At 37.8% G+C, this 25,973-nt stretch overlaps 1 protein-coding gene across 1 annotated transcript in view; it reads left to right on the top strand.

Annotated features, from left to right (window-relative positions):
- Positions 1-25,973, top strand: part of ESR1 (estrogen receptor 1) — a 181,855-nt gene that overhangs the window by 39,513 nt on the left and 116,369 nt on the right. Inside the window, exon 3 of the mRNA XM_062573729.1 lies at positions 13,281-13,785. Within this exon, the coding sequence (XP_062429713.1) occupies positions 13,281-13,785 (505 nt within the window). The remainder of the gene's footprint in view (positions 1-13,280; positions 13,786-25,973) is intronic.

Raw genomic sequence — 25,973 nt, forward strand, 5'->3', positions numbered from 1 at the left:
AAGAATCTTGCAGCATTTTTGCGTGAATTACTTCATAAATTACACCGTGTAGAGACAGTAACTTGGTCTACAAAGCAATATAACCATATTAGCATTATGCTATTTGTGAGAGAGGAATTAATCACCCTGAGTATGGCAGGCACTATGGTGGCAGCAGTATTGCTTCACATTCCAGAGCTGAGGCAAATAAAGAGGGCTTGGGAGGCTCTACATCACTCTTCTTTGGGCTTTGCAGATATGCCCACTCTCTGCTGCACCAGTGAGGCGTTGCTGCGGTTTTTATTATGGCAAAATCTTATTTTGGAAATATTAGGAGTAACTCTGTCAGTTACATAATAAGAATTATTGGTATTTCTTCAGGCAAAACAAATTACTTCTAAGTTTTAATTAATGTACCACAGCTGTAGCAATTTTGATAGCAATGTTTGCAGCTTTTAAAAGTTTCTTAGCTGTAACTTCACCTACTTGGAAAATGGCAACTATTGAATGCTAACCGTGGATTTTGTATAGTTCCAAATCAAGTATCAGTATTCTTATATTGGATGCCAATGATTTCTGCTCACTCTTTGCCCTTTTCTAATTCATTGCTAATGGCTAATAGTTCGTTCTGTGGCTTATAGATTATTGTGCCAAGGGTGTATGTGGAACTGCATATTTCACATACTCTTAGAAATGGAAAACCTATTGCTCTGATGGTTTTCTGAACTTAAAGGAGAGTCTGTGTTGCAGAAGAACCATTTCACTAAATTATTGACTCCTCTGTTTCAGGAAGACCTCCATCTTGTTGCATAAAACAATGAAAATGGTAGAAGAACAAATAAAGATAGGGGAATGCTGAAATAATAAGTAACTTTGACCCCCCCTTTTTTTTTGTTGGCATCCAGTTATGTTCTTTGATCTTCCCTGCCTTAAACAAGCTAGTATCTGCCAAGAAAGCACAACTGTTACTGAATCACTAAGGTCCCATTTGTTCCGCTTGACAGATGACAATGCATTTTGTTTTTCTACAGGATCATAAAAGTGGCTTTGAAAGCTTTCACCAACCAGAAGCCTTTTTTCCCGTACCTTTTCATTTATTTGGGTGGGCTTTTTTTCTCATCCCCTTGAGACAGAATGTGCTAATGGAAGATGGACAGTTTGTTATTGCTCATGGTCCATATTTTTGCAAGAACTGAAGTCTGCAGTAGCTCTACCATATAGTGATGCTTCAGTTACACTATGACTAGTTTGTACATGTCCTTTGTAATCTTTGTCTGCTTTGTAATTCCTTGCTTTTTTGAGCAATTTCTGTTTGTTAGTGCTAATTTATTATGCTACATAAGTTTCTTGTATTTGCAGTTGTTGAATAGATAGCTTGATCAAAAGACTTTAGAGTTTAGAAAACAATCTTTACTTTTATTAAATAATTGCAACCTCATAATGGAAGTAGGAGATCATTATCAGGCCTATTTGAATTTCGTGAAGAAATAGTGAAACCTTTTCTTTAAGGGTGCTATTTTCAGTCATTACTCTAAGCCTGGATATTTAAATCTAGGCTATTGAGTAAATGTTCTTTGTTCTAGTACTTAGCACAATGAGGACCTAATTTCTGATGGTGATCTTAGCTTCTCCTGAGTACAAATAATAATTACTGTAGAAATGAACATTCTGCATTGCTTTTTGGTTTAGATTTCATTGACCATGCCTGTAGTCTTCTTAAGTCAGTTTTAAAATTGGACTTCTCTGGAGTAAGGAGTATACATTATGTCACAGAAACAGAATTTTGGAAAGTTTGCAAGTTATTCCCCAAGAATGAAATATAACCTCTGTGGTTGTTAATTTTGGACTTCTCTGATCGTCAGAGATGATGTGTGTGTGAGGATCAGAGACTCAGGCCCTGATCCAGCAAAGCACTTAAACTCATTTTTAACTTAGCTCATCATAATCAGCTCCACTGAAAACAGTGTCTGATTCGAAGTAACATGGGAGATATAGCACAATCTTATTTGGGACTATATGTTAGATACAGTCCCTATCATTAGTTTTTAGAACGAAAGTTATTAGAAAATTTCTTATAAGCATGTATTTCAAGATCTTCCTGGGCCTGCGTATCTTTACTATAACTGTTTTGGAGCTAATTAACAGCTTCTTCCATAAATGCATCTTTTAAAATAGATCATACATTTCTGCTATTTAAAAAGGAATTACATCTTCTGAGGGAACTTTCTACTGTCAGTAAGACTTCTCTTTGAGAAGGGTCAGATTTGTGTAGAATTAAAAATATTTTGTTAATTTGTGAGCAATAGTTTTAAATAATACTTGAGGACAAAATATGCTGTTGCTAGGAACAAAGGACTGATGAACTATTACTAACTCAGGAACTCTTCCCTGTAACATTTGGCACACCTTTTTACATCTAGGATATTGAATTTGCCATTTTGCCTGAGGTCTGCACAGGATGACTCTAGCCAACACCTTCCCTGCTGGGCACAACCACTTGTAATGAACACTTGCTGGCTGTCTATCCTATTCTACACCGTATGCCAGATGGATGACCAGTGGCATCAATGAAGTGCTCAGGTGTGGCAGTAGTAGTTGCTGGTGCTGACAATAACGAGCCAGTTCTTGATATCCAAGAGCCAACATATGAAAATGCGTAGCAACACTGATTATTTCAACAACAGGTACAGAACTCCTTGTATAGTTCTCCTCTAAGACTGAGTTTGCACTCAGTTAGAGAATAGGCCCAGAGGACAACTGAGATGTTGTCCTTTTGTGGCACTGTCTCAGTGTCCAATGATTGTGTGGGCAATGGATTGTCTTACAGTCTTTAATTTGATGGAGGAAAGATAGGCTACACGGGAGGACCTTATGTGCCAGCTGCAGATTGTACACAGGTATATGTAGCCATGCTTGAGATAGTAGAGACGAAAGATTGACAATGATTAGGGGAATATCCAAAGCATACTTGGTTCTCTGAAGGGGCCCAGGAAATGACGGACTTCTGCTACCTGTAGTTGAAGCCAACAATCCTGGTGGATAAAGGGATGGGATGCTGAAGCACTGACTAAATGCAAGACTTTGGGAGGACTAACTTTGCTTGTTAGAAGAGTTATTTTGGCCTTAGGGCCACAATAAATGTAATTTTGCGGGGTGAGAGAGACCTTCCTGTTGGACAGCCAGCTTCTAGCAAAGAAATGTGAATGTGTGAGATCTTAAAACCAAATGTGGTATCTTTGAATTCATTTACTACGGAAGAAAATATTTTAAGTCATCAGTTGATTGTACACCATCTTCTGTCTTAGGATTAGATTCTGCCCTTTAAACACTTGGACACTGGTCACTTTTAACGAACATGTCCCAGCATTGTATGTATGTACAGAAAAACATTGATAGAGGAAAACAGATGTACAGAATGATAGTTCTTTTTTTCAAATAAATGAGGAAAAGGGGACAGAGGTCTCCATTAAAAGAGGCAACCGGTTTTATTTTGTGCAAGCTACAAGAGATGGATAACTATTTATCACTTCAGTCTTGATGGGAACTCAAATATGCCTACCACAGAATCACAGATTCACAGAATGGTTGAGTTTGGAAGGGACCTCTGGAAGTCTCTTCGCTGCTGATGTTTCAATACCCTCAACATTTTATCTGACCAACTCTGTCATGATCGGTGAAAGATATTGCTGAAAATCATGATGCTTGAGCATGCATACAAGTAAAATTTGGAAATGTGTAGTTTCAAATAGTTCAAGCAGACTTTACCAAGTAACCTGAAATAGACTTTGCTTCAGATTTGAGCTACTAAACACTTTCTTCTTTTATTCATTGCACTAGAAAATTTAATGGTAGGCTTTCTTTGGAATTGTACCACTAGATACCCATTGCACCTTAACTTGAAAGTACATCAAGAGAGATGAAAAATTTAGACTTAAGGCAGAGAATACAGTGCAATATTTGAGAAGAGAGGCTGAGAGTAGTTAACTTGAAGTTTCATCATGCGTATTTTGCATGCCCATGGATGCACTTGCACAAGAGTACTTGCATGCTCATGTTTAAATCTGAAGCCTGAGAGCTCTTGTTGCTCCCTAGTGCACATTCAAGCATTTGGCAGAGAAACGAGTCTTGACAAATAATACTGTGAATGAGCCCAGTTAATTATGAAATATGACTGATTGGCAGATGGAGCTGACATCCACTAACTAAACTGCTGAAACACTGGAAGACCCATGGTGTGTGGGCAAAGGCAGGGGGAAGAAGCATATTTTTATGTGCTCCACACTGCTGTTCTTCCACATCAAAAAGCATTTTTTTCTGGCTAATCGCAGTATCTGAGATGTTTCTTCCACACAGATCCCTTCATCACTAACATTCAAATTGATCTGTGTAGTTTAACAGAAGTGCAGCCTATTATCCTTTAAGTGATCTGGAAAATGATGTTTGGATGGTACATTATACTAATAGTCCTATATCATCTTAAAGAACTGCAGAGTTGTGGTACTGGGGTGTATGCCAGTTAGCTTGAAATCACCCTTGGGATACATTAAGTTTAAATTAAATTAAGAATTTACAAATGTGGAATACAGGTAGCACGTTGTATTGTGTAGCATCCTAACAAATGTTATAAGGCATAAGAACAGAAATAAAGCTGTACATATAGTTCCTTATCCTAAGATAGTATCTAAGAGATTTCTTGTAGTTAGGACACTTAATTCATGCCTAAAGGGTCATTTCTTGTACAGAGCTTATGCTGTTACGTTGAAGAAGCAGGACTGCATTTACAGGCAGTCTTTTCTTGGGGTTTCCTAAGAATTAATTCAGATACAAATCTTTTCCTCCCACACCATTCCTACCTCTCTTCTTCAAGAGCTCCTATTCCTTGATTTAAGGAGTTTGTTGCAAAACTTGTTTCCTCAAATTTGTTTCCTTGTTTCCTCTTGGAACTAGAAAGAAGTTGTTGAACAGTTGTCTTTCTCACCTAAGAAGCAGTACTGTCCTCATCTCTTTCACACTTTGAATCTCACAAACAAAATTTGTCAGTCACTTTTTATATCATTGCATAATAACCTTGTGGCTCATTTCTAACTATTTTTGGAAGCCTGGCATTATGGTATTAATGAATCATTATGAAGATACCTCTTCCTTAATCCAGTCCTAATAGATACAAAGTAGTCTTTCTAATGACTTTCTCAGTTTTCTTGCTAGGCTTTGGAAATGTTAATTCATGGAAAGCGGTCACTCCATTCATTTTGTCTTTAATATAAACACAATAAATAAATATGAACATCACAGAATTGTAGAATGGTTGCGGTTGGAAGGGACCTCTAGCCCAACCTCCCTGCTCAAGCAAGGTCACCTAGAGCATATTAGACAGGATGCGGGTTTTGAATATCTCCAGAGGAGGAGACTCCACAACCTCTCTGGGCAACATGTTCCAGTGCTCTGGCACTCTCACAGTGATGAAGTTCTTCCTTATATTCAGATGGAACTTCCAGTGTTTCAGTTTGTGCCCATGCCCCTTGTCCTGTCATATGGGACAACTGAAGAGAGTCCAGCCTCATCTTCTTGACACCCTTCTTTAAGATATTTATAGACATTTATATTTATTTATTGACAATTTTTTGTCAATAAATTATTTATTTATAGACAATATTTATTTATTGATAAAACTCCCAGGTCCTTCTCCGCAGAACTGCTTTCCAGCAGATCAGCCCCTAGGCTGTAGTGGTGCCTAAGGTTATTTCTTCCTAGGTGCAGGACCTGCACTTGCCCTTGTTGAACTTCATGAGGTTCCTCTCTGCCCACTTCTCCAGCTTGTCCAGGTCTCTCTGAATGGCAGTACAACCCTCAGGTGTGCCAGCCACTCCTCCCAGCTTGACATCATCAGCAAACTTGCTGAGGAGGCACTCTGTCTCTTCATCCAGGTCACTGATGAAAAAGTTGAACAGGATGGGACCCAGTACTGAGCCCTGAGGGACGCCACTAGCCACAGGCCTCCAACTAGACTTTGCGCCACTGATGACGACCCTCTGAGCTCTGCCTTTCAGCCAGTTCTCAATCCACCTCACTGTCCTCTTGTCTAACCCACACTTCCTGAACTTACCTAGGAGGATGTTATGGGAGACAGTGTCAAAAGCCTTGCTGAAGTCAAGGTACACAACGTCCACTGCTCTCCCCTCCTCTACCCAGCCAGTCATTCCATCAAAGAAGGCTATTGGCTTGGTTAAGCAGGATTTCCCCTTGGAGAATCCATGCTGGATACTCCTGATCACATTCTTTTTCTCCATATGCCTGGAGATGATATCCAGAAGGAGCTGTTGCATCACCTTTCCAGGGATGGAGGTGATGCTGACAGGCCTATAGTTGCCTGGGTCCTCCTTCTTGCCCTTCTTGAAGACTGGAGTGACACTGGCTTTCTTCCAGTCCTCAGGCACCTCTCCAGTTCTCCAGGACCTTTCAAAGATGATGGAGATGATGGAGAGTTGCCTGGCAACAACATCCGCCAGCTCCCTCAGTACCCGTGGGTGCGTCCCATTTGGGCCCATGGATTTGTGGATGTCTAGCCTGCCCAGAAGGTCTCTAATCCTATCCTCCTCAACCAAAGGAAAGTCTTCCCTTCTCCAGACTTTCTCCCTCACATCCAGGCTGCAGGATTCCTGAGGGCTGCCCTTAGCAGTGAAGACTGAAGCAAAGAAGGCATTCAGTAATTCTGCCTTCTCTGCATCCCTTTAACCAGCCCCCCCTCCGCCCTATTCAGTAGTGGGCCCACATTTTCCCTAGTCCTCCTCTTGCTGCTGATGTATTTGAAGAAGCCCTTGCTATTGTCCTTGACATCCCTTGCCAGACTCAATTCCAGCTGAGCCTTAGCCTTCCTCGTCACATCTCTACACTCTACATACTCTGGCTGCATTCCTATAAATCTCCCAAGTAGCCTGTCTCCTGTTCCACATTCTGTATATTTTCTTCTTCTCTCTGAGTTTGGCCAGGAGCTCCTTGCTCCCCTATGCAGGTCTCCCGCCCCCTTTGATGGACTTCTTTTTTTTTTTCCTTGGGATGCACTGCTCTTGAGCTTGGAGGAAGTGATGCTTGAATACTAGCCAGCTCTTCTGGAACCCCCTTCCCTCTAGGACCTTAACCGATGACATTCCTCCAAGCAGGTCTCTGAAGAGCCCAAAGTCTGCTCTCCTGAAATCCAGGGTTGCAATCCTGCTTATTGCCTTACTTCTTTCCTGCAGGAGCCTGAACTTTTGCTCCTTTAGGAAAAGAGTAGGTTGATTTTTATCTGTTGCTTTCTAATGCTGAATTGAAAAGATAGTGACTCATTTTGGTGTCAGGAAGTTTAGTATGCACACCTGGGAACTGAAATTCGGGATGATAACTGCCACTGTAATCTGTGTTCAAGCTACCCAGACTCCTGCTCTGCCCCAGAACAGTGATCAAAGGGGAAGTCTTTCCAGATTTCAGTCACTCTTTTGGGAAGTTTCAGGCACAGCCTAGTCAGGACTAGGATTTGAGAGAGGAAAGAGCAGGCTCAGCTAGGAAAGAGTTTTTAGAAATCTTAGCTCTTAAAAACTTTTAATTTTTCAAGGGATTAAATATTGGCCAAACATGGATGGAGTTGCAGAGGAATAGTAAAAGGCAGTTTTGTGACACTAAGTTTCAGCTTCCTGCCAAATTCAAAGTTCCTGCTCCAAAAGCCTCATTTGCTTATAGCAAAAAGGGTTTCTCATTTCGTTTCTAGAAATTTTTAAGGTGGTAAAACCAAAACATTTCTTCCTAGTTGGCTTAGATACTTATAAAATAATTGTCTCTGAGTATGGAAAATTTCCATCTGAATGGCTAAAATCTGATAGTATCATAAATTTTTCTTTTGATTACATGGATAGTTTCAGACTAGATGTATAACGGACTTTCTCACATAAAGTACAAGCAAAACTGATGATATATCTAAATGATGTAAATTAATAAATGTATATGCTAATATTCTGGTTTGGGATAAAAATATTTTATGCAAATATTCTCATATAAAAGCAGATACTCCCTGTTTAAGTGTAAAACCAACTTAAAATATAACTTCAGAATTTTAAGAAGCCTGGGTCCAGCCTTTTGGTGCCAGGCCTATTTCTGGTAAGTTATCTGAAAAAAACAGTGTACATCCTCTTATCAACTTACAAACATTTAAGTGTTATAAACTCCCAATAACAGATTGAAGAGCTTATCTCTACTAAAAGTCTAAGGAATTTTAAAGCATACTTCATGCTTTGCCTAGCGGTATCAAAGGCTTTTTTTTTTTTTCTTCTTCTTCTTTGGAGAAGATTTATAAAGCAGTGGGATAGATGGTGCTGTTCTCCAACTGTCTATCTTGAGGAGTTTCCTCACTGGACTAAACATAACATAATTTCTCTGTAATGCTACAGTGGAATCTTGGAAAAACATAATGTTCCTCCTGTTATGTGCAATAGATTCTTCTTTAATTGCAGTAACTAAAAAAAACTTCTATCTTTATAGTTGTGGAACTGAACCAATGAAGTTTATGGTCTCTCACTGTCAGCATGTTTAGGGAAAATTTATAGTATACCTTCTCAGTTCTGAGTTTACCATTTTCTGCTGGAATACTTGCTAAAATTGGAAACCAGTGCTGAAAAAAGAAAACAATATAGGGCTAGGAGTTTTGCTATCTTTAAGGATTCCTATAATTTGAATAGTTTTTATGTAGCAACTGTTTTTACTTCCACCTCCCTTTCCCTCAAACTGCTGTTATATCTTTTCTAGAATGAAGAAACTGTATTTTTGTTCAGGTTGTTTTTTCCTCCATTTCTTTTTATTTTTTTCTCCCTGTAAATTGAACTTGTCCTTTACTGTTCCCTGATTGGTTTTCAGGACTTTTAGTTGGTAGAAAACTGATGGCAGCCGTGGAGATCCCCAAACCTTCTTTTGGTTATTTAGATAACCTAGAGTAATATTTTCTATGGTTTTTAGCTGTCTATTCTTTTCCTTCTTCTGTTTCTCAGTCTGTTTTGCTGGCATCACATCACATTATTGCAATCAGTGGAAAGAGGCTACTTCTGTTTTTATGCTGTGTTCTGGATTTTGATTAAAAATATATTCAGGTTGTCTATTATGATTGAATCTTGAATTTGATTCAGGACCTGCCTATTTATAGCTGGTGAGGGTACTGGTCCAACTGAGCCAAAGCATATTATGAATAACTGCTAGTTTTATTTGATCTGTCTAGTCAGTTATCAGCGAAGATGATAGAAATGTAAAAACTAGAAGCAAATTGTGTGCATCAATGAACTGAAATGGGCTGAGTTTGCCTTCAGAAACATCTAAATGTCCTGTAGCTGTAAACAATGTTAATTTAGCACAGAAATGTGACTTAGTTTTATTTTTTCTACATTTTGTATTTTATTAGTGTAAAGTGAATTCCTCACTTTGCAAAATCTGAGTTTGTCATTGGCTCTGACACACTTAGAAAAAGAAAATAGAAAGTTTAATATTTTTAAAAAGGGACCACAAGATTTAAACCTCCACTTACATTTACTTAATCAGTTCATTTCCCATTTTGATGAGAACAACAGTGTCTAATCTTCATGGTTTCAGAAACGCATCTTTTAGTCAGTCTCACTAAAAATGTCAGCGTACATGAAGAAGGAATTTATGCTTTGATCTTCCCTGCCAACATATACTTAGTGCTCCTTGGTTACAGCAGGCTGTCCTCTCTTCTTTTTCAGTATTCATCGATTGCTATTGCCTCTTTTCTTCCTATTTCTTCCCTGTTTTAGCTCAAAACCAGCACTGATTTTATTTGTACATTCCTAAACTTAACAAATATAGCAAAGAACAAATCTATCCCTGATACAAATTTAGCAAATCTTTGAAGTTTTCAGAACCAGGTTACCTCTATATTTTATGAGGGTGCGAGGAAGGCAGGGGGAGATGACGTTCTGCTGTTGAATATGTGCTTTTTAACTCCAAAGCAATGTGAGGCCCCTTTTTAAAAAATTGAGAGGGCTCAAATAGCCACTCAAAAATAGAGTGGCTTGGCTGCAACTGAATACAAACTAGTGGAGAACTTACCAAATTTGAATATTTTTGAACGTATCTGTCAGGCACTGGAAATGAAGATACTGCTGCATATTGTTTTCATTTAGTTTCGATACTACACAATTTTTTTAGATACACAGTTGAATGAGGCAGATGATGCTCTAGCAGATCTGCATATTTTTAAAGGCACATATAAAATGGGGTTTAGTGTAGCCTTGTTTTTGAAAAGAATGTTGGCATCTACTGGTGAAAAATACCAAATGTGCATAACATGAAAAACTTGATATCTAGTAGATCAAAATCATTAAACTAGGTGGTGATTAAATCCTGGCCTTTAAGCTCAAAGGCTAGGTTTTAGAAACTAAGATTTCATTTTTTGGGGTGAGCCCACAAGCAGACATATTCAACCTCATCTCTAAAGCAGGGTGAAATTCTGTGTGTTAATTTGGAGAGAGTAGAAGTCATCATAACAGAAGACAAGGAAAATAAACCTGCTTGATAATCTCTAGCACTTCTCACCTTTTTTATATCTAAACAAAATATACAGTATGCAAAGTCAAAAATTTACTGTCCTGGGATTTGGCTTGATTAACCCTCCGGTCCTTGCCCTTTCCTCCTCTCTCACTCTTTTCCCTCAAAAAAATTAACCCAAACATTTCAGGTTGCTGTCATAGGGATGCCCAGCCAGCCCTCAAGACCTTGGTGACACTGACATTTTTTTTTCTGCTGAGATGTGAACCAGGCTATGTGCTGCAATGATACTGCAGCTAACTATTTCTGCCTATTGCTCAGACTTTTCAGGGGGGCAGGATGGTAACTTTCACAGTGGCTTTGGAAGGCTGCTCCCAGGGACTCTGGTTAAAGTGGTACAGAGCAGAAATAATGTCGCTTTTATTTAACTCTTCAGTGTGTTTTAATGCTGTTTGTATATGATGTCAATCTAAAATATTTGATCTTCCTAAAAGCACACAACTCCCCTCAGTTAATCAATTTTTTTAAAAAATTGCATGTAAGGAGCGCCGAGTTTGCGCAGGATGCATTCAGAAGTCCAGTCTGTGTGTGCACCCTTTTATCTTCCCTCTTCTGCATAGCTATTATTCTGTAGCATTTTATTACATGTCAAAACAGTATTTCTAAAGTTGAGTACATATCAGATAATGTTTAAAAAAAAAAAGTTTAAAGCCTTTATGCTGCTGTAGAAGTGGGTATTTTATTATGGCAGAATGAGCCATATTAATTCTCAGATTATGCAGTATAATATGAAAAAATGCCTTCTGTATGTATTCCTGAAGCACAAAATGAAATCTGTAAGAGTAACCAACCTTAAACTTGTAACTGCCATTCAGTTCGGCCTGTGTAGCCCTGCAGACTGGCTGCTGAGAGCAATGCTCGCTTGCTGTTTTGTGAGTCTCTGCAAACGCACAATCACCCACTCTATGCAAACATATACACACGCTCTTTTTTTTCTCTCACACTGCCTGGCATATTGTCAGAATAACTCTTCGAAGACTTTCTGAACTGCTGGGTAGGATTGTCTGATTATTATTTTTTTTTAACTAGGAACATGTTTAGTCCAGTGTTATTTAAACAGGCTTATCTCTTTGATCAAAGTCTACGATCTGAAATTTGAACAGGGTAGGGAGGGTGGTGGGTGAGGAAATCTATCAAGTACCTATTTATGTGTGTGCTGTGTGTATGCAGAAGTACAAATGTATATTACTTCTGTATAGCCTTGCAAATATAAATAACTTTTACTGTTTCAGTAGTTAAAAAAAAAAAGTGTCATTAAAATAAAATCATTTTTAGTAAAGTTTTCTTGATGTTATTAGTGACCTGCATACTGAGTTTTTCAGTTTCTCGGTCTTTTGAACGTTGAGCTGAGTAACTGGGGAGTTGTTTAAGTATAGCACAGGCTTTGCTAGTGTTCAAACCATACTAACTGGAGCCGTTATATTAATGTGTTTAGGGTTAGCATTAACCTATTTCACTGGCTGGACCACAGACCACAGCAATAATGCTAGAGAACTTGAAACAGTTTTTGGAGGTTTTCCTTTAGCTGGTTCAGGATAACTGGTTTATGGAAAGTTAAAATTATATGGAATGAGAGTGCAAGATGAAGCATGCATACCACACCTTTTCATTATGTTCTCTCTCCTTTTTCTAAATATAACTGAGAAGCATTTCAGTTTATTTTACAGTTAATCCCATCTTGATTATTTTAGATTACTTGATTTTCCAGTCTGATTTCAAAATTTGAGTTTGCTGAGCTTCTGTTTATGGGAATAGGCAAAAAAATTTCCTGCATTCAATTCACATGCCATGTAATCAAACCATTTTTTTCTCTAACCGTTAGGGTTTTACTGTGATAAAGTCTGCATGACACTTTGTTTCATCACTTTACAGCCTCAAAAGAAGAAGTCCAAAATTCATAAGCTAATCTAAAGCTTTTCTTCATGTTTTCAATGTTGCTTTTACACTTAGGTTAGTTGCTGCAAATTGTCATTACTGATGAAAGTGTATTATAAGCCTTTTCTCCTACGTAGATATCATACATCCTTTCATTTCTGCCAGCTAGTTTTATTGACTGAGGCTAGTTACACACACACACACACACACACACACACACACACACACACACACACACACACGCAAGCACATGCACACACATTCTGCTCTGTCATATCTCAGTTACAGCATAGTCCTAACCAGGGTCATTACAATGTACACTTTACATATTTCTAGCAAACATGAAAATGAATCAAACAGGAGGAGAGATAAACACAGATAGATTGGAGCCTGCTGAGGAAATAAAAGGCAGTAATCTGGCTGACCACTGGACTAGTCTTCCTGGTTTGATTTAAGCGGTCTTTTCCGTTAGTCACCGTGGAGCATTGGCTACTCTGAAGTGAAAAATTAAATGACTAGTAAGAATAAAGTAACATTTAGTGGGACAATTATTTGGTATAACTCCAAAACTAATTGTTTCTGAAGTGATGGTTAAACCAATGTCAGCACAAGGCAAGAGTTCCTGGCTTGTGGCCAGCACCTTTGTAATGCATATTAGCGCAGATGAGGAGTACTTAAAAGTTAGAAAGAGAGAGAGAGGGAGAGGGAGAGAGAGAATGTGTGTTTTCAGTGCTCACTTTGCCTTTGATTGTATCCTCCTCCTTGCCGAGATTAGATGAATACCTGTGCAGTGCTGCTTTAATATGATTTCTGCTGAGCCTCAGAATAGGTTCTGGTCTCTTTTTTAGGTGGACTGCCAGCTGCCGATCTCGCTGTTGACAATAAAAGCAGATATGCTTCTTGCTCACTGCCATTAGCAATGACCATGACCCTTCACACCAAAACCTCTGGCGTTACCCTGCTGCACCAGATCCAAGGCACGGAGCTGGAGACACTGGGCAGACCTCAGCTGAAGATCCCTCTGGAAAGATCGCTCAGCGACATGTACGTGGAGAGCAACAAGACAGGGGTTTTCAACTACCCAGAAGGGGCCGCTTACGATTTTGCTACCACTGCTCCCGTGTACAGCTCTACTACTCTCAGTTATGCCCCTACTTCTGAGTCCTTTGGGTCCAGCAGTTTGGCAGGATTTCACTCACTGAACAATGTCCCACCAAGCCCTGTGGTATTCTTGCAGACGGCACCCCAGCTCTCACCCTTCATCCATCACCACGGCCAACAGGTACCCTATTACCTTGAGAACGAACAGGGCAGCTTTGGAATGAGGGAAGCTGCTCCCCCAGCCTTCTACAGGTAAATGCTACAGATAATTTTTCTTTTCTTCTTTTTTTTCTTTTCTTTTCTTTTCTTTTCTTTTCTTTTCTTTTCTTTTCTTTTCTTTTCTTTTCTTTTCTTTTCTTCTCTTCTCTTCTCTTCTCTTCTCTTCTCTTCTCTTCTCTTCTCTTCTCTTCTCTTCTCTTCTCTTTTTCTTTTTCTTTTTCTTTTTCTTTTTCTTTAGTAGATATGCAGACAAAATTAAAATGTCGAAATATGTACGAACTAAACTTTTGTTATGTGGAAAGGACTGTGTAATGTGATTGAATCATCTATGATAGCTAGATGGTAAAAAATAGTGCCAGGTAAAACAAAACTGCTATTGTAACTGTAATCTGTACATTTTAAAAACTGTACACATATGAGAAACAAATTAGGTGAGTGTAAATGTTTCCTGGGAAAACATGAATTCATAATTGATTAAAGAATGGAAAACTCCCTGTTATAATTTATTAGAATTGCTGCCTAAGGTATACTAAAATGACTTCTGCCACCACATGTTTCTAGCTATGAGTGGTTGTTTGTTCAGCTCGTAGCTGGTAGTAAGAGGCTTTCTCTCCTCTGGCTTTCTTTACAGTGTGAAAAGTGGCTTATATAGGAAGTAGTTCAGAGGCACAGTATCCTTCCTAATCAAACTGTTGGAGCTGACTCAGTGACAGTATTTCAGTCATTAACCACCCTCATGAGCTACTGTAAGAGCTGTTTACCTAAGAACCTGCATTTATCATTGCAGGAAGATACATATTAACCATAAATCTAGCGTGCTGCTTTTCAAAACGCAGGATTTCTTTTTCTTCTATTTTTATCCCATAACGGACGGGGTCTTTTTGCGATAGAAAGAGAAAAGTGTCTTAGAATGGGGGGAATTCATTTCATTGGTTTAAATATTTATTGTCCATTGTGAAAACATTTACATAATTTCTGAAGTGGCTGAAGTTGATAGAACTGTAGCTTCCCCCAAAAATGTGGTCAAACACACCAATATCCACACTGGTAATATTTGTGCATTATTGTTAGTAGCGTAGTTTTGCATCAACAGTTTACCCTGGGCTCTAGTGAATCAAAGTGAACAGTTAGATGTATTTTTTCTTCTAAGCTCTCTGTTTCTGTGTTTGTTTGGGAGATACTGGTGAGTTTGCTAGAAAAAGAATGAGGCCAAAAAACAAAAACAAGTTATTCTTTCCCTGTTATGGTCCAGACTCTGTCAGACTTATTTGCACAGAATAACATATTACTGTGAACAGTAATATATGTCCTTAAAGAGAGTCTAATTCATCCTGAGTAAGAACAGCCAAATCTGCTCCAAAAAACAGATGATGATTGCATTTTTTGAAAATGATTAATCACTTTTTGGGAGGAGACAGAATACAGACTGGTGAAAAGACAGATAACAGTTATGCCAGGCAGTCCAGCAAAATGAGCTGTTAACTGAATTGATTAAAAAAAAAATCCATTTTATACAACCAAATGTATTACCTTTAGGAAGAGTGAATACGTTTCAGAGAATAAAGATCATGAGGACGAGTGATTTTAGCATGAAACTACACTTTATGCTAGATCACAAGAGTTTTAACATGAATATCCAGTGTAAACCTATGATGAAAAAAGTATACGTGACCTTAGATATGTAAACAGTGGAATAATGAGTTTGTGAAGTTGAAGTATGCAAGCAGAGAATATTAGGCTTTTTACTTCAAGAAAATAAAATAAACCTGACAAGAATCATCTGGAAGGAAACACTGAAAGACGGAAATAATGTCCTTTTAGTTTTTAAAGAGTGAATTGAATGGAGACACTTCAAAATAAAAATAACGTACTTCTTTAAGCAGTCAAGTTTAATTACTGGAGCACACATCTAAGGGCAGTACTGGATTCCCCATCTCCTGCTATTTCTGATATTTCTAGCCATATACATTTGATGGGGCTTAATGCAGGGGTAATTTGGTGAATTTATGATCTTGAATATGCAGGTGGTTTAGCTATGTACAGAGTTATAGAAATGATTTAATGGCCCCTTCCAGCTGTAATTCTGTAAAGCACATTTTATGTGGTAATAAGAAATGTGCCTCTGAGTACTTGCTATGATTAGCTAGTGTTAACAGGCTCAATATTGTTAGAATTAAATTGATAAAAGCATTGCTGTTTTCATTTCATCAAGACAGTGTTTACAAAGTTATCATCCTGACAACATTAAGTTTTAGCTCTTTTTTCCTGTAGTTTGGCACAGATCCAATCACAAATAGGCTGTTTAAAAATAATTTGAATAGGTGTTCAGTGTCTGGGAAGTATTTAAATATCTAATCATGGGTTTAAGAACAAGTTCTTTTGAAAATATTATAACACATGAATTTCCAATTTGCTTTATTCATTTTGCTAATCTCATTGGTTTCAATTGGATTATGGGAGAAAAGAAAGCATAGGGCAGTGCAATCTGGCAATGAATAAATTGATGCTGGAGATTAGAAGATGTCTAACTACCAGAAGAGTGATTTTCTGGAACAACATAGCGGTAGGAGTGGTAAAGACAAAAAGTAGCAACCCAAAAGCCCTAAAAAATTTAAAATGGATCACAATCAGTTTATGATACAGTTGCCTGCTTGCTATAGTAAATAATGTAACCTAAGACCCAGAAAGTCTGCTCTGGAATTCTTATTTACCCTTTTTGTGTAACAGAATTGTGCTGTTTGGCTTGTAACACTGTAGTATTTGCATTGCAGCATCCTGTTGTACTGTGGATTTGAGGTGCAGGTAATGCATTTGCTGATACAAGGGACTAGAACAATAAGTATTCATTGTAGGCTGGAGCTGGAATTATATTCTGTTAACACTTGGATAAAATGTTAAAAATCTTCAGTTCACTAAATTCAAAATGTGCTGAATGTAATGAGGAAAACATTTAATAAGGTCTGATTTTTATTAATAAGTATTCAAAGTCATGCTCGGTATAGAGACATAAAGCTACACAAGTATTAACTCAGAAGTTACATTTCATTTCTTTCAAGTTATCTTTCAAACTATGTTTCCGTTTCAAAAGACTTTTTCTCCCTCTTACTGCAAATTATAACAGACTTCTATATCTAGCAGAATAGAAGAATACAAAAAATACACCAATTTTCCTTTCTGGAGTTTAAATAACAGGACAGCAGGATCTGAGAAAAGGGAAGGACTCAATTAATTCAAATTGTGCTGTCTTTAACTTGTCTTTTATGTCTGACCTTGTGGATGTTTTTATAGGGAGCCAAACTAAAATACCTTTTTCTTATCTTACCGTGTCAGTATCTTCCAATAAAAGGGAGAAGGCATAGCACTTACTATGTTTTTAATTCTTGTCAAATTTTACATATATTTTATTTTCTCTATCACTTTTTTAGTAGTTATTTTTATTAAGTGTTGAGTAGTAGTTGATAATTATTACAGAAAATTCTTTGCTCTGGGATATTACTGTAAACTAATTGAATGATTTCTTTTGATCTCAACTATTATATATGAATTCTGGTCAAATTATTTCCTTATGCATTTCAGCAGATTTTGGTGCATTCAGAGAAAAACAGAAAACCATTCAACAGCTAATTTATCTCAGTAAATTTCTATAAACAACAACAGATGAATCCTTTCTGTTGTTCCAGTGTGTGATACTTTTTGTGTTTTCCCCAAGTTCGCACTTCTCAGATCTGAAGTAAAATATATCAGGATCTCTCGAGCGTCTGTTTAATACTGCTTCTAAATTTGCCCCAAACCCATGCAGAAACAGACTGCACCTATCAGCTTCCTGATGAGGGGGTTGTCATGAACCTGTAGAGGATGATGGCGCCACGGCAAATCAATGTAAAAATAGAAATATCAGATGAAAAATCATTTATTGCTTCCTCACTTTCAGTGGCTAATTTGTGAGATTCTTCTAGTACCTCAAGCTCTGAGGATAAATTAATTAATAAAGTGTTTATTTAGATGTAGTACTAATTATCATATGGAAATTAACATTGAATTATTATGAAACTGTTGCTCCAACCAATATGATATAACTTTAATTTTTAATGCTTTCTAAAACTGAGAAAGAAGATTACTAAACTGAGAAAGAAAATTACCTCTTCTGCTGTAATTCATAAGCTAATCGGTTTTAAAACTGAAGTAACTTAATTTTTTTTTTTTTAATTTGGTTCATTGTTAAACTTTGTGACTGCTCATACTAAATTCTAAACAAAGAGAATTTTTCCAAATTTTAAAATTTAAAGAATGTTACAATGTACAAAACTCAAGGATATATATTTTTTTAATACAATGCAAGTATTCCATAACATGAGGGAATAATTAGGTACTGTAGTAGATTTTTTTGTTTTATTGTTTGTTTTTCTGTAAAACCTCAATCTGTTTTAAGTTTCTCTCTAAGTATCAGTGATATATGAAATTTGGCCACAGTCTCCTGAACACTCGAGATGTTTATTTTTTCAGAGCTTGCTCTGATATACCTCTCAGTTTTACAACAGGTGTTTGTAATGGAAGATACAGGATAACTCCGTATTTCCTTATCTCATGGGAGCATTTTAAAGGTAAACCTGTACCTTCATATTACAATTATGAGGCTTATGTAAATATCAATATTCTCCATATTTGCAGCTCTCCTTAGAAATATGTTGGTTTGGATCCCACTCCAAGTATGTTTGTACCAACCCATATTTTTGAAGAGAACATAAGTTCTGGTCCTTCTCATGCCCATGAACAAGGCTAGGCAGTGACAGAAAAGGGTAGAGGAGCTGTGATCCTCCCACAACTATCCCCTTTTGTGCCAAAGTAGGGAGATAGATCTCACCTGTTCTCCCTGAACTCCCTTTTTATATCAGTTGTTGAGGAAAACTTTCTTCACTTCTTTAGCTGAAGTATTTTGTGTGTGAGCCATGGGCCTAGAAAGTGCTCTATATACCAAATTGTTCCCACATTGATTTAAAACTTGTGCCTAAAACCACATTTGTTCAGGCTGTCTATGTGGATGGGGATCATCTGATAAAATGCAGACACCTAGGGCTTGATTCAAGTTTCTGCTCAGGAGGCCTCTGGTGCCGTTTGAGAGGCCTTGATGTCTGATAGGGCTATTGGATATGACACAGGACCTACCCTGCACCTGTGCCTTTCTGGAGTAGTAGGTGGGTGACAGTGGGTGTCATCATCTAGGAAACCTCACATGGCATGAAATATGGACGACATCATCAGACCTTCACAGTGAATCCCTTCATGACTCTCTTTTTTAGTTTATGTAGGTACAGAGAGAAAGAGATACTCTAAGCATGTACTTTATCTCTTTATAAGGTACGTGGTTAAAATAGGTGAGGTGCATCAAGCTCTAAAAGTGCAAGTTTCTTTTTCTATACTATAAAATATGACTAAAGTGGCTTATTCTAATATAGAAACCTACCTGAATGATGATGGATACCAAATGGCAATGTCCAAGATTACATGAAATTAATCCTACTCATGTGTCTCCTTTTTCTAAAGAATCAAAACAGTCAACATCTGTAATCTCCCTTCAGATAGCCACTGCACTATGTCCTGTGAGAGGAAGACAGGGAAATTGACTCTGTGTCATTGGCCTTGATCACTCTTACTCTGAGGCTATTGAAACAACAAACACTTCTGGCCGTATCTGCTCTGATAGGGAAGGCATTAGTTGCTGGCAGCTGTTCCTTCAGCAGTTGCAAAGTGAACATCAAATGCCAGGACTTGGGCACTTACAATTACGTGAACCGGAAGGGCCAGCCAGAGCTATGACATAGCTCCTAACAAATGTAAAGAAGAGTCCTGCAAGTGAAGTGCATCCACTTCTCCTAACAAACTGAGACTAAGTAATTTCATATCATTGGCAATGAAACACTGAAACTAATCACTGGTCTGTCTGCAGGGAATTTTCTGTTATCTGTTCAGACATTAGAATTGAGATTAGAGCAGAGATGCTGTCCTTCAGCGTTCTCATTTAAAGTGTTGCTCTTTATAGTTGTGCCTGGCTTATGCATGCTCCCTCATGTTGAGTAGATACTGTTACATTACTATTTGGAAGTGACCTCCGATCTAGAACACAGGATATTTCCTAGGGGGTGCCAATGCAGAACCTAATACTTCATTGGGTGTTTAGAAATTAGTCACAAAAAGGCCCATATCTAATCAACATAATCAACAATGCTATATCATATAAAACTTCAGACATCCTGATCATATTAATTCTGTTTAGGAGCAGTCTGCACACCAATGCATACTTTTGGAAGCAACAGTATGCTTTTGTAAAACTACTGAATAACATTCAGTCTAAAGGCAAATGAGAGAAAAACTATCATTATTTGTCCCTGAAAGTATTTCGGTGATTTTATTACATTTTCTTACCTCTGCCTTCGTAATTCAGCAAAAGACTAATCTACTAATGTAGTTGCCTATACTTGAAGGAAAATTAATTCAGTGTAAAACATAACAAAATACAGAGACAACTCCCCTATCCCTGCAAGTTGGATTTTTTAGCCTTCTCTAGGCATGGGAGGCAAACTGACACACTATTTTGCCAGCTTCCAGTTTTGATTTGATATTAGTACTGATCCTTTCCACCTAGCAAACCTCAGCCCCCTAGACATTTTTTGAAGGGATTGTGAAAGAAAATCAGATAATGTCCAGAACATCCTTGCTGTGGATGTCAGATATAGCCCCCAGAAAAAAGACAAGGTTGTTATCATTGTATTCATTGCTTGGACTGCTTGGAAAATTTGCTAAATAGAGACAAGTCACATCAGAGATTGTACACTATTCCTGCTTATCTGGATGGGCTTTCCAGAGAATTGTAAAAGGTCATCATTTACTTTAGCTCATTAGGAACCCTGATCAGTGCAACATCAAGCAAGGCATTTCTGCTTTTCTGCCAAGTTTAGATTCTGGTTGCTGGGAGGGTTCTTATATCATATGACTCAAGATCTCTCTTCTTCAAATGCAAAACTAAGAATGGGAGATACTCCTTGACAGGTTTAATCTACTAGATGTTTACAGTAAAATATATTAGAGAAAATAAAATCATACTTAACGTGCAGGCTAAACTTCCTCCTTGACGAAACAAATTAATCAGGAGTAATCTGCTCAGTTTATTTTAACCTTTTACTGAATTAAAGAAACAGTGTTCTCAATCAATATGGAAGTTAAGTATGAATGTCCTAAACATAAATCTCATTAGATAGATGTACGTAACATTCCCAGTGGTCTTCTAACCGTTATAGCGGCAATTTTAATTAATGACATAAGAACCAGGGTATATGTAAATAAGAAAGGATGCCTTCTCTATTTTCATTGATTGGAAGCTATTGGCAAAAGAAAATAACAGTAAAGGTCAAGTGTTGGAAGTAACTAAGACTTCCTAAGCAAGTAGTCGGTAGCTAACCATGAACAGCTTTGCCTGTATCCAGTTAATGTCCTATGGGTAGAATTTCTGACAGTGGAAGAGATGATATATGCATTCCTACTAATCTTCGTAATTCCTAGAAGGAGTCTAAAGATGAGAACAAGCAAATACTTAATTAGTCCAGTAGCTCCCTAATAATACTGTATGACACAGAGCCATTCAGCCTCCAGTCCAGTTTTGAGACCACCTGATTCTAATCTCATACACCAGTAACCTAGAAACTTCACTCAGAATCATTGCACCTAATGATAAAATGCTGGAGTAATTGTTCTCAATCACACTTAATATCTAGTCTTTATTGGTTCAACTTGTAGCATGAAGGCAAGAAGACATCTGCTAGAGAAATGTTCTGTTCATATTAGAAAGGCTTAGATATGGAGGTCAGCTACTACATTCAACGCTTCAGGGCCTTGGCTGAGTCCATGAGTTTGACTTGTCACCTGAATGGACAACTTGTTCATCCTTCTCTTTCTTGGGATATTAAAGTCCCCTGAGGCACTTTTCCTGCTGTTGTTCTACAGGTCCTGCAGCTTAAGAATTCTCTTTTGTTAGCCTCAGAATATGCTTTTTAGCACACTAAATGTGTCAAGGACTACAGTGGTTCATTCCTATCCACATAACAAAGTGAAGGTACCCCCTTCTATTTCTGGCTACAATTGCTGTTCAAGAGCACAGCCTAGTTCATGCTCGGCAATATTGATGGAATATATATCACTCTATTTCAACATGCTGCTGTTTTGAAGTACTGCCAGTTGTCAAAACTTGCCTCCCAGGACTCAGGCAGCAGCATCTGCTTAGAGTACCTGTTGAGTGCTGCAAAGGAGACCGTTCTTCCGCCTTTGAGGAAAACACACTAGTACACCTCTGAGCAACACTTGGCTGCATTTAATGTTCACATATTTAACTTCATGCTCATAAGCTGTGTGACTAAGCAGTCCATTTTTCCATCTTAATCATCATATCCAGCTAGGGAAATTGCTTTTAACTGGATTTCCTAAGGAAAACCTGTCTTTCTCCATTGAAAATCCTTGAGTGTCTTATTAGTCTGTGTTGCAGTACTCCCTCTATTATTTTATTACTTGCTATCAGATAGTCCTACAACACATTGCTTTGCTCACTACAGCCTGCTTCAGTGTTGATTTGTGCATTAAGCCGTGATTATGGAGCACTGTCTGACATGATACAGTATGGTCTCTAAACTAGGAAGAAAGGGGAAGAGGAATTTTTTCTGTAGCACAGGAAAAGTCTCAGTTCATAGGATGCCAATGGTTGGAAAGATGCTATGGAAAAACTAGCAGAAGGAGATGCAGCATAAAATTTAGGTCTCAAATCTTAAATAACAAAACTAGCAAACTCATGCTGTGTTTTCCAGATACCATCCACTGCATGTTTTAGATCTATCTCAGTGGAATATATCTACTGCTTTCTTTCTATTTCCTTTTTCTATTTTTTATTTCAATTTTTAGAACTTTTAATGAAATTCAGCTTTGTAAGGCAAGATCTATGCATTTGTAAATCCATGACAGATGTTCCAGTTTTAGATTCTTACAGTTTATTTTCCTCTTCATAGTTGCTCTGTGTATGCATGTAAGCTTAGAAGGTGCTAACTCTAAAGATCATCTTTTAACTCTACTACTGAACACCAGTACTATAAAAAATGATCTTCAACAAAAGTAAAATGTAATATAGTATCTTGTCATCTATATTTTCGGTTATAAAGCTAGTAAATGTTCTTACTTAAAACATTTATTGTACTGTCTTGTACTACAAGCTATCTTGATCAAGCACTATTACACAATAATTTGTATCAGCTTGTGTCCGAAGATAATTAGTTCAAGTTAGTGTTCCCTGCTTTCGTTACTGGTTACACTTTGAACTTGACAATGAGATCCCAGTTTCAGATTGTATATTGCAGCATACTTGTACCCAGAGAATGGTTAGCAATTGCAAAGAATACTATTGCTGAGCGCGTGTGCCAGATTTCCATGTCCTTAGGGAACTAGTATGTTAAAGAAGAGCTTTGTCTGTTTACTCCATTCTAAAGTAAAATGATACTCCTCTTTTGGTCCAACAGATAAATACAAGCAAGGAAAAATGTGTATGTTGCCAACATATGAGCCCCTGTAGCATATTTATTACCTTGTAATAGTTTTACAAAGTTTGGATTATTTAGAATATCTGGGTAGAAAAGCATTTCTAGCTTTTTTGTGTCATGCTATGAGAAATGTAGCCCAAATTTTCATCGGTAAGGGTATCAATGATAGATAAAATATAAATTCTGCAAATGGTGGTTCAGCAGAATCTTAAAAACATGAGAGCACTCTAACAAGGTTTATGGAGAAACATGATGAGATCAAAATCTATATAAAATAACATAACTGAAGGTTTTAATGGCAACAGTTGAAAATTAGTACAATTGTAACAGGCATGTATTAAGAATGCATACCAGGCATATTGCAGTTTAAGAAGTCAAATATTGCTGAAGCAGGTTGCACATTAATAAGTTAAGCTACTAATACTATTTTTTCTTGATCCAAATGATGAAAACATAACAAATAAGATGAAAATAAATGCAGTTCTGCAGAGAAATTTTTAAACACCCCAGAGGAAAACTCCACTTTATTTACAGGCAGATCTTTAGTAATGCTGCTTATTATTAGATCTGCCTAGGTTCCTCTCTTTTTTGTTATTTTTGCTTTCATATTTTCAGGTAATTGTCTCAAGCTGAATTATTTTTTAACATTTTGACAAAAAGGGTTCAACCTGCTGGGTATGAGATAAGAGAAAGAAAATTTTGCTCTTTTGCTATTTGTATATGTATCTTCATACATATATATAAAAGATAACTTTGTCAAAAAAATCCTTTTTCATTGGACTGCTCAGACAACTCTGCTTTATAGATAAATATCTGATATTTGGTAGTGTGGAGATGCTATCAAGTCAGTGATGTTTTATTTGTTTCTCCCCAGAGAAATTGTTTTAAGTTTAAGCTACAGACTCTTAAGGGGCTTACTCTACACAGTGGGAATTTGCATTTGATTGCTGAATTATATGAAATTTCCTCCATATCATGCACATTTCATCTTCTGTCAGCAATTCTATAATGACTTGATTGCAGAACCTTTCTCTAACAGTGTGAGGCTACTTGCATAGCTATCTGGCTTTTGAACAAGACTTTCCCTGCAATTCTAATTCTTAGCTGGGATAGGTTACTGTGAGATGGGAAGAATAAAGTGATTTAAATTTGAAGAGGCCTCTGGAAATTATCTGGTCAACCCCTTGCTCAAAGCAGAGCTAACTTCAAAGTTAGATCAAGTTACTCAGGACCTTGTTCAGCTGAGTTTTGAGTATCTATAAGAATTCCACATCCTTGCAGGATAATCTGTTACAGTGCTGAATTACTTTCACTGTGAAAATTTTTCACTTTTTCCTAATGTGTAGTCACAATTTTCCTTGCTACAACTTGTGTCAGTTCTTTCTTGTCCTTTCATTGTGCACCTGTAAGAAAACTCTGGCTCTATCTCCTTCACACTCTCCCATTCCATTCCAAGATAGCAATAAAATCCTGCCTTAGCCTTCTCCTTTAAAACTAAACACATTCCACCCCTCTTGCTCCAGTTTGTCAGTGATTCTCTTGGGAGCCCAAAATGACACAGTCTCACAAGTACCAAAGGCAGGGGCACAATCACCGCTCTTGATCTCTGGTCAACACTTGCGTTAGCACAGCCCAGTATGTGTTTGACCCTCTTTGCTGGCGGGGCACACTTCTGATTCCTGTTCAACTTGTTCACCAAGACTTCCAGACTCATCTCTGCAATGCTGCTTTCTAGCCCCCGCTGTTCTGCTCCAGGAGTTATCCTGTTTGCAGGATGTATCCTACTGCAGTGTTGAATTTCATGAGGTTTCTGTCAGCCCGTTTCTCCAGTTTGACTGGCAGCCTGGCTCTGCAGTGTACCAGCCACTCTGCCTCCTCTGTCTTCCCTCTCCAAACTGGATAGTCATCAACTTGCTAAAGGTGCAGGTGCAGTTTGTTCCTAGTCCTTTGTTCCTGTTAATAAAATATCCACCTAAGTGTTGATCTCTGGGAATGCTATGAATAGTTGGACAGCAATTGGACTTCGTACTGCTGATGACCACCTACTGAGACCAGCAATCCAGCCATTTTCCACTCACCGTATGCTTCATCTGTCTACCTAGTATCTCACTATTTTGGCCACAACATAAGAAGAGCAGCTTTTCTTGTGTTTTCAGTGTCTTCCTGCTTCACCTATGTTAGGTCTAAACAGTTTGGCAAAACTCACAGTGGCTAAATGCAGTAAAAAACTGGACTTGAAGGATGGGAAGGTGCACAAATAGAGGAGGTTTTTGTGAAGAACAGAATGAGGACAGTGAAGAGATATGGTGAGGATGGTCAGGTAGAAACTCTGAATCTCAGATGAGGATACTGTAGTGATCTGTTGTGAACTAGCAGAAAAAAAATAGGACAAATAAATGAGGGAGCAATTTAGCAGGAGAAAGTGGAGATGGTGTAAGGAATTGTAAGAGACTGGGATGAACCAGGGAAGTAAATTGAAAGGAGGAGCTCTGAAAGATGACTGAGCTGGAGACAGAGGAAGGAATAGAACTGAGACGTACTCAGACTTGAGTCTTGGGCAGGAGCCAGGGCTTATAAAGAGACTTGAAACAGAGCAAGCTCACATTGCAGAGCATCGAACAAAAAACACTGAGAGGGAGAAAAGGAAATATG

This window comes from Rhea pennata, chromosome 3 (genome assembly GCF_028389875.1).
Source record: "Rhea pennata isolate bPtePen1 chromosome 3, bPtePen1.pri, whole genome shotgun sequence".
NCBI classification, from domain to species: Eukaryota; Metazoa; Chordata; class Aves; order Rheiformes; family Rheidae; genus Rhea; species Rhea pennata.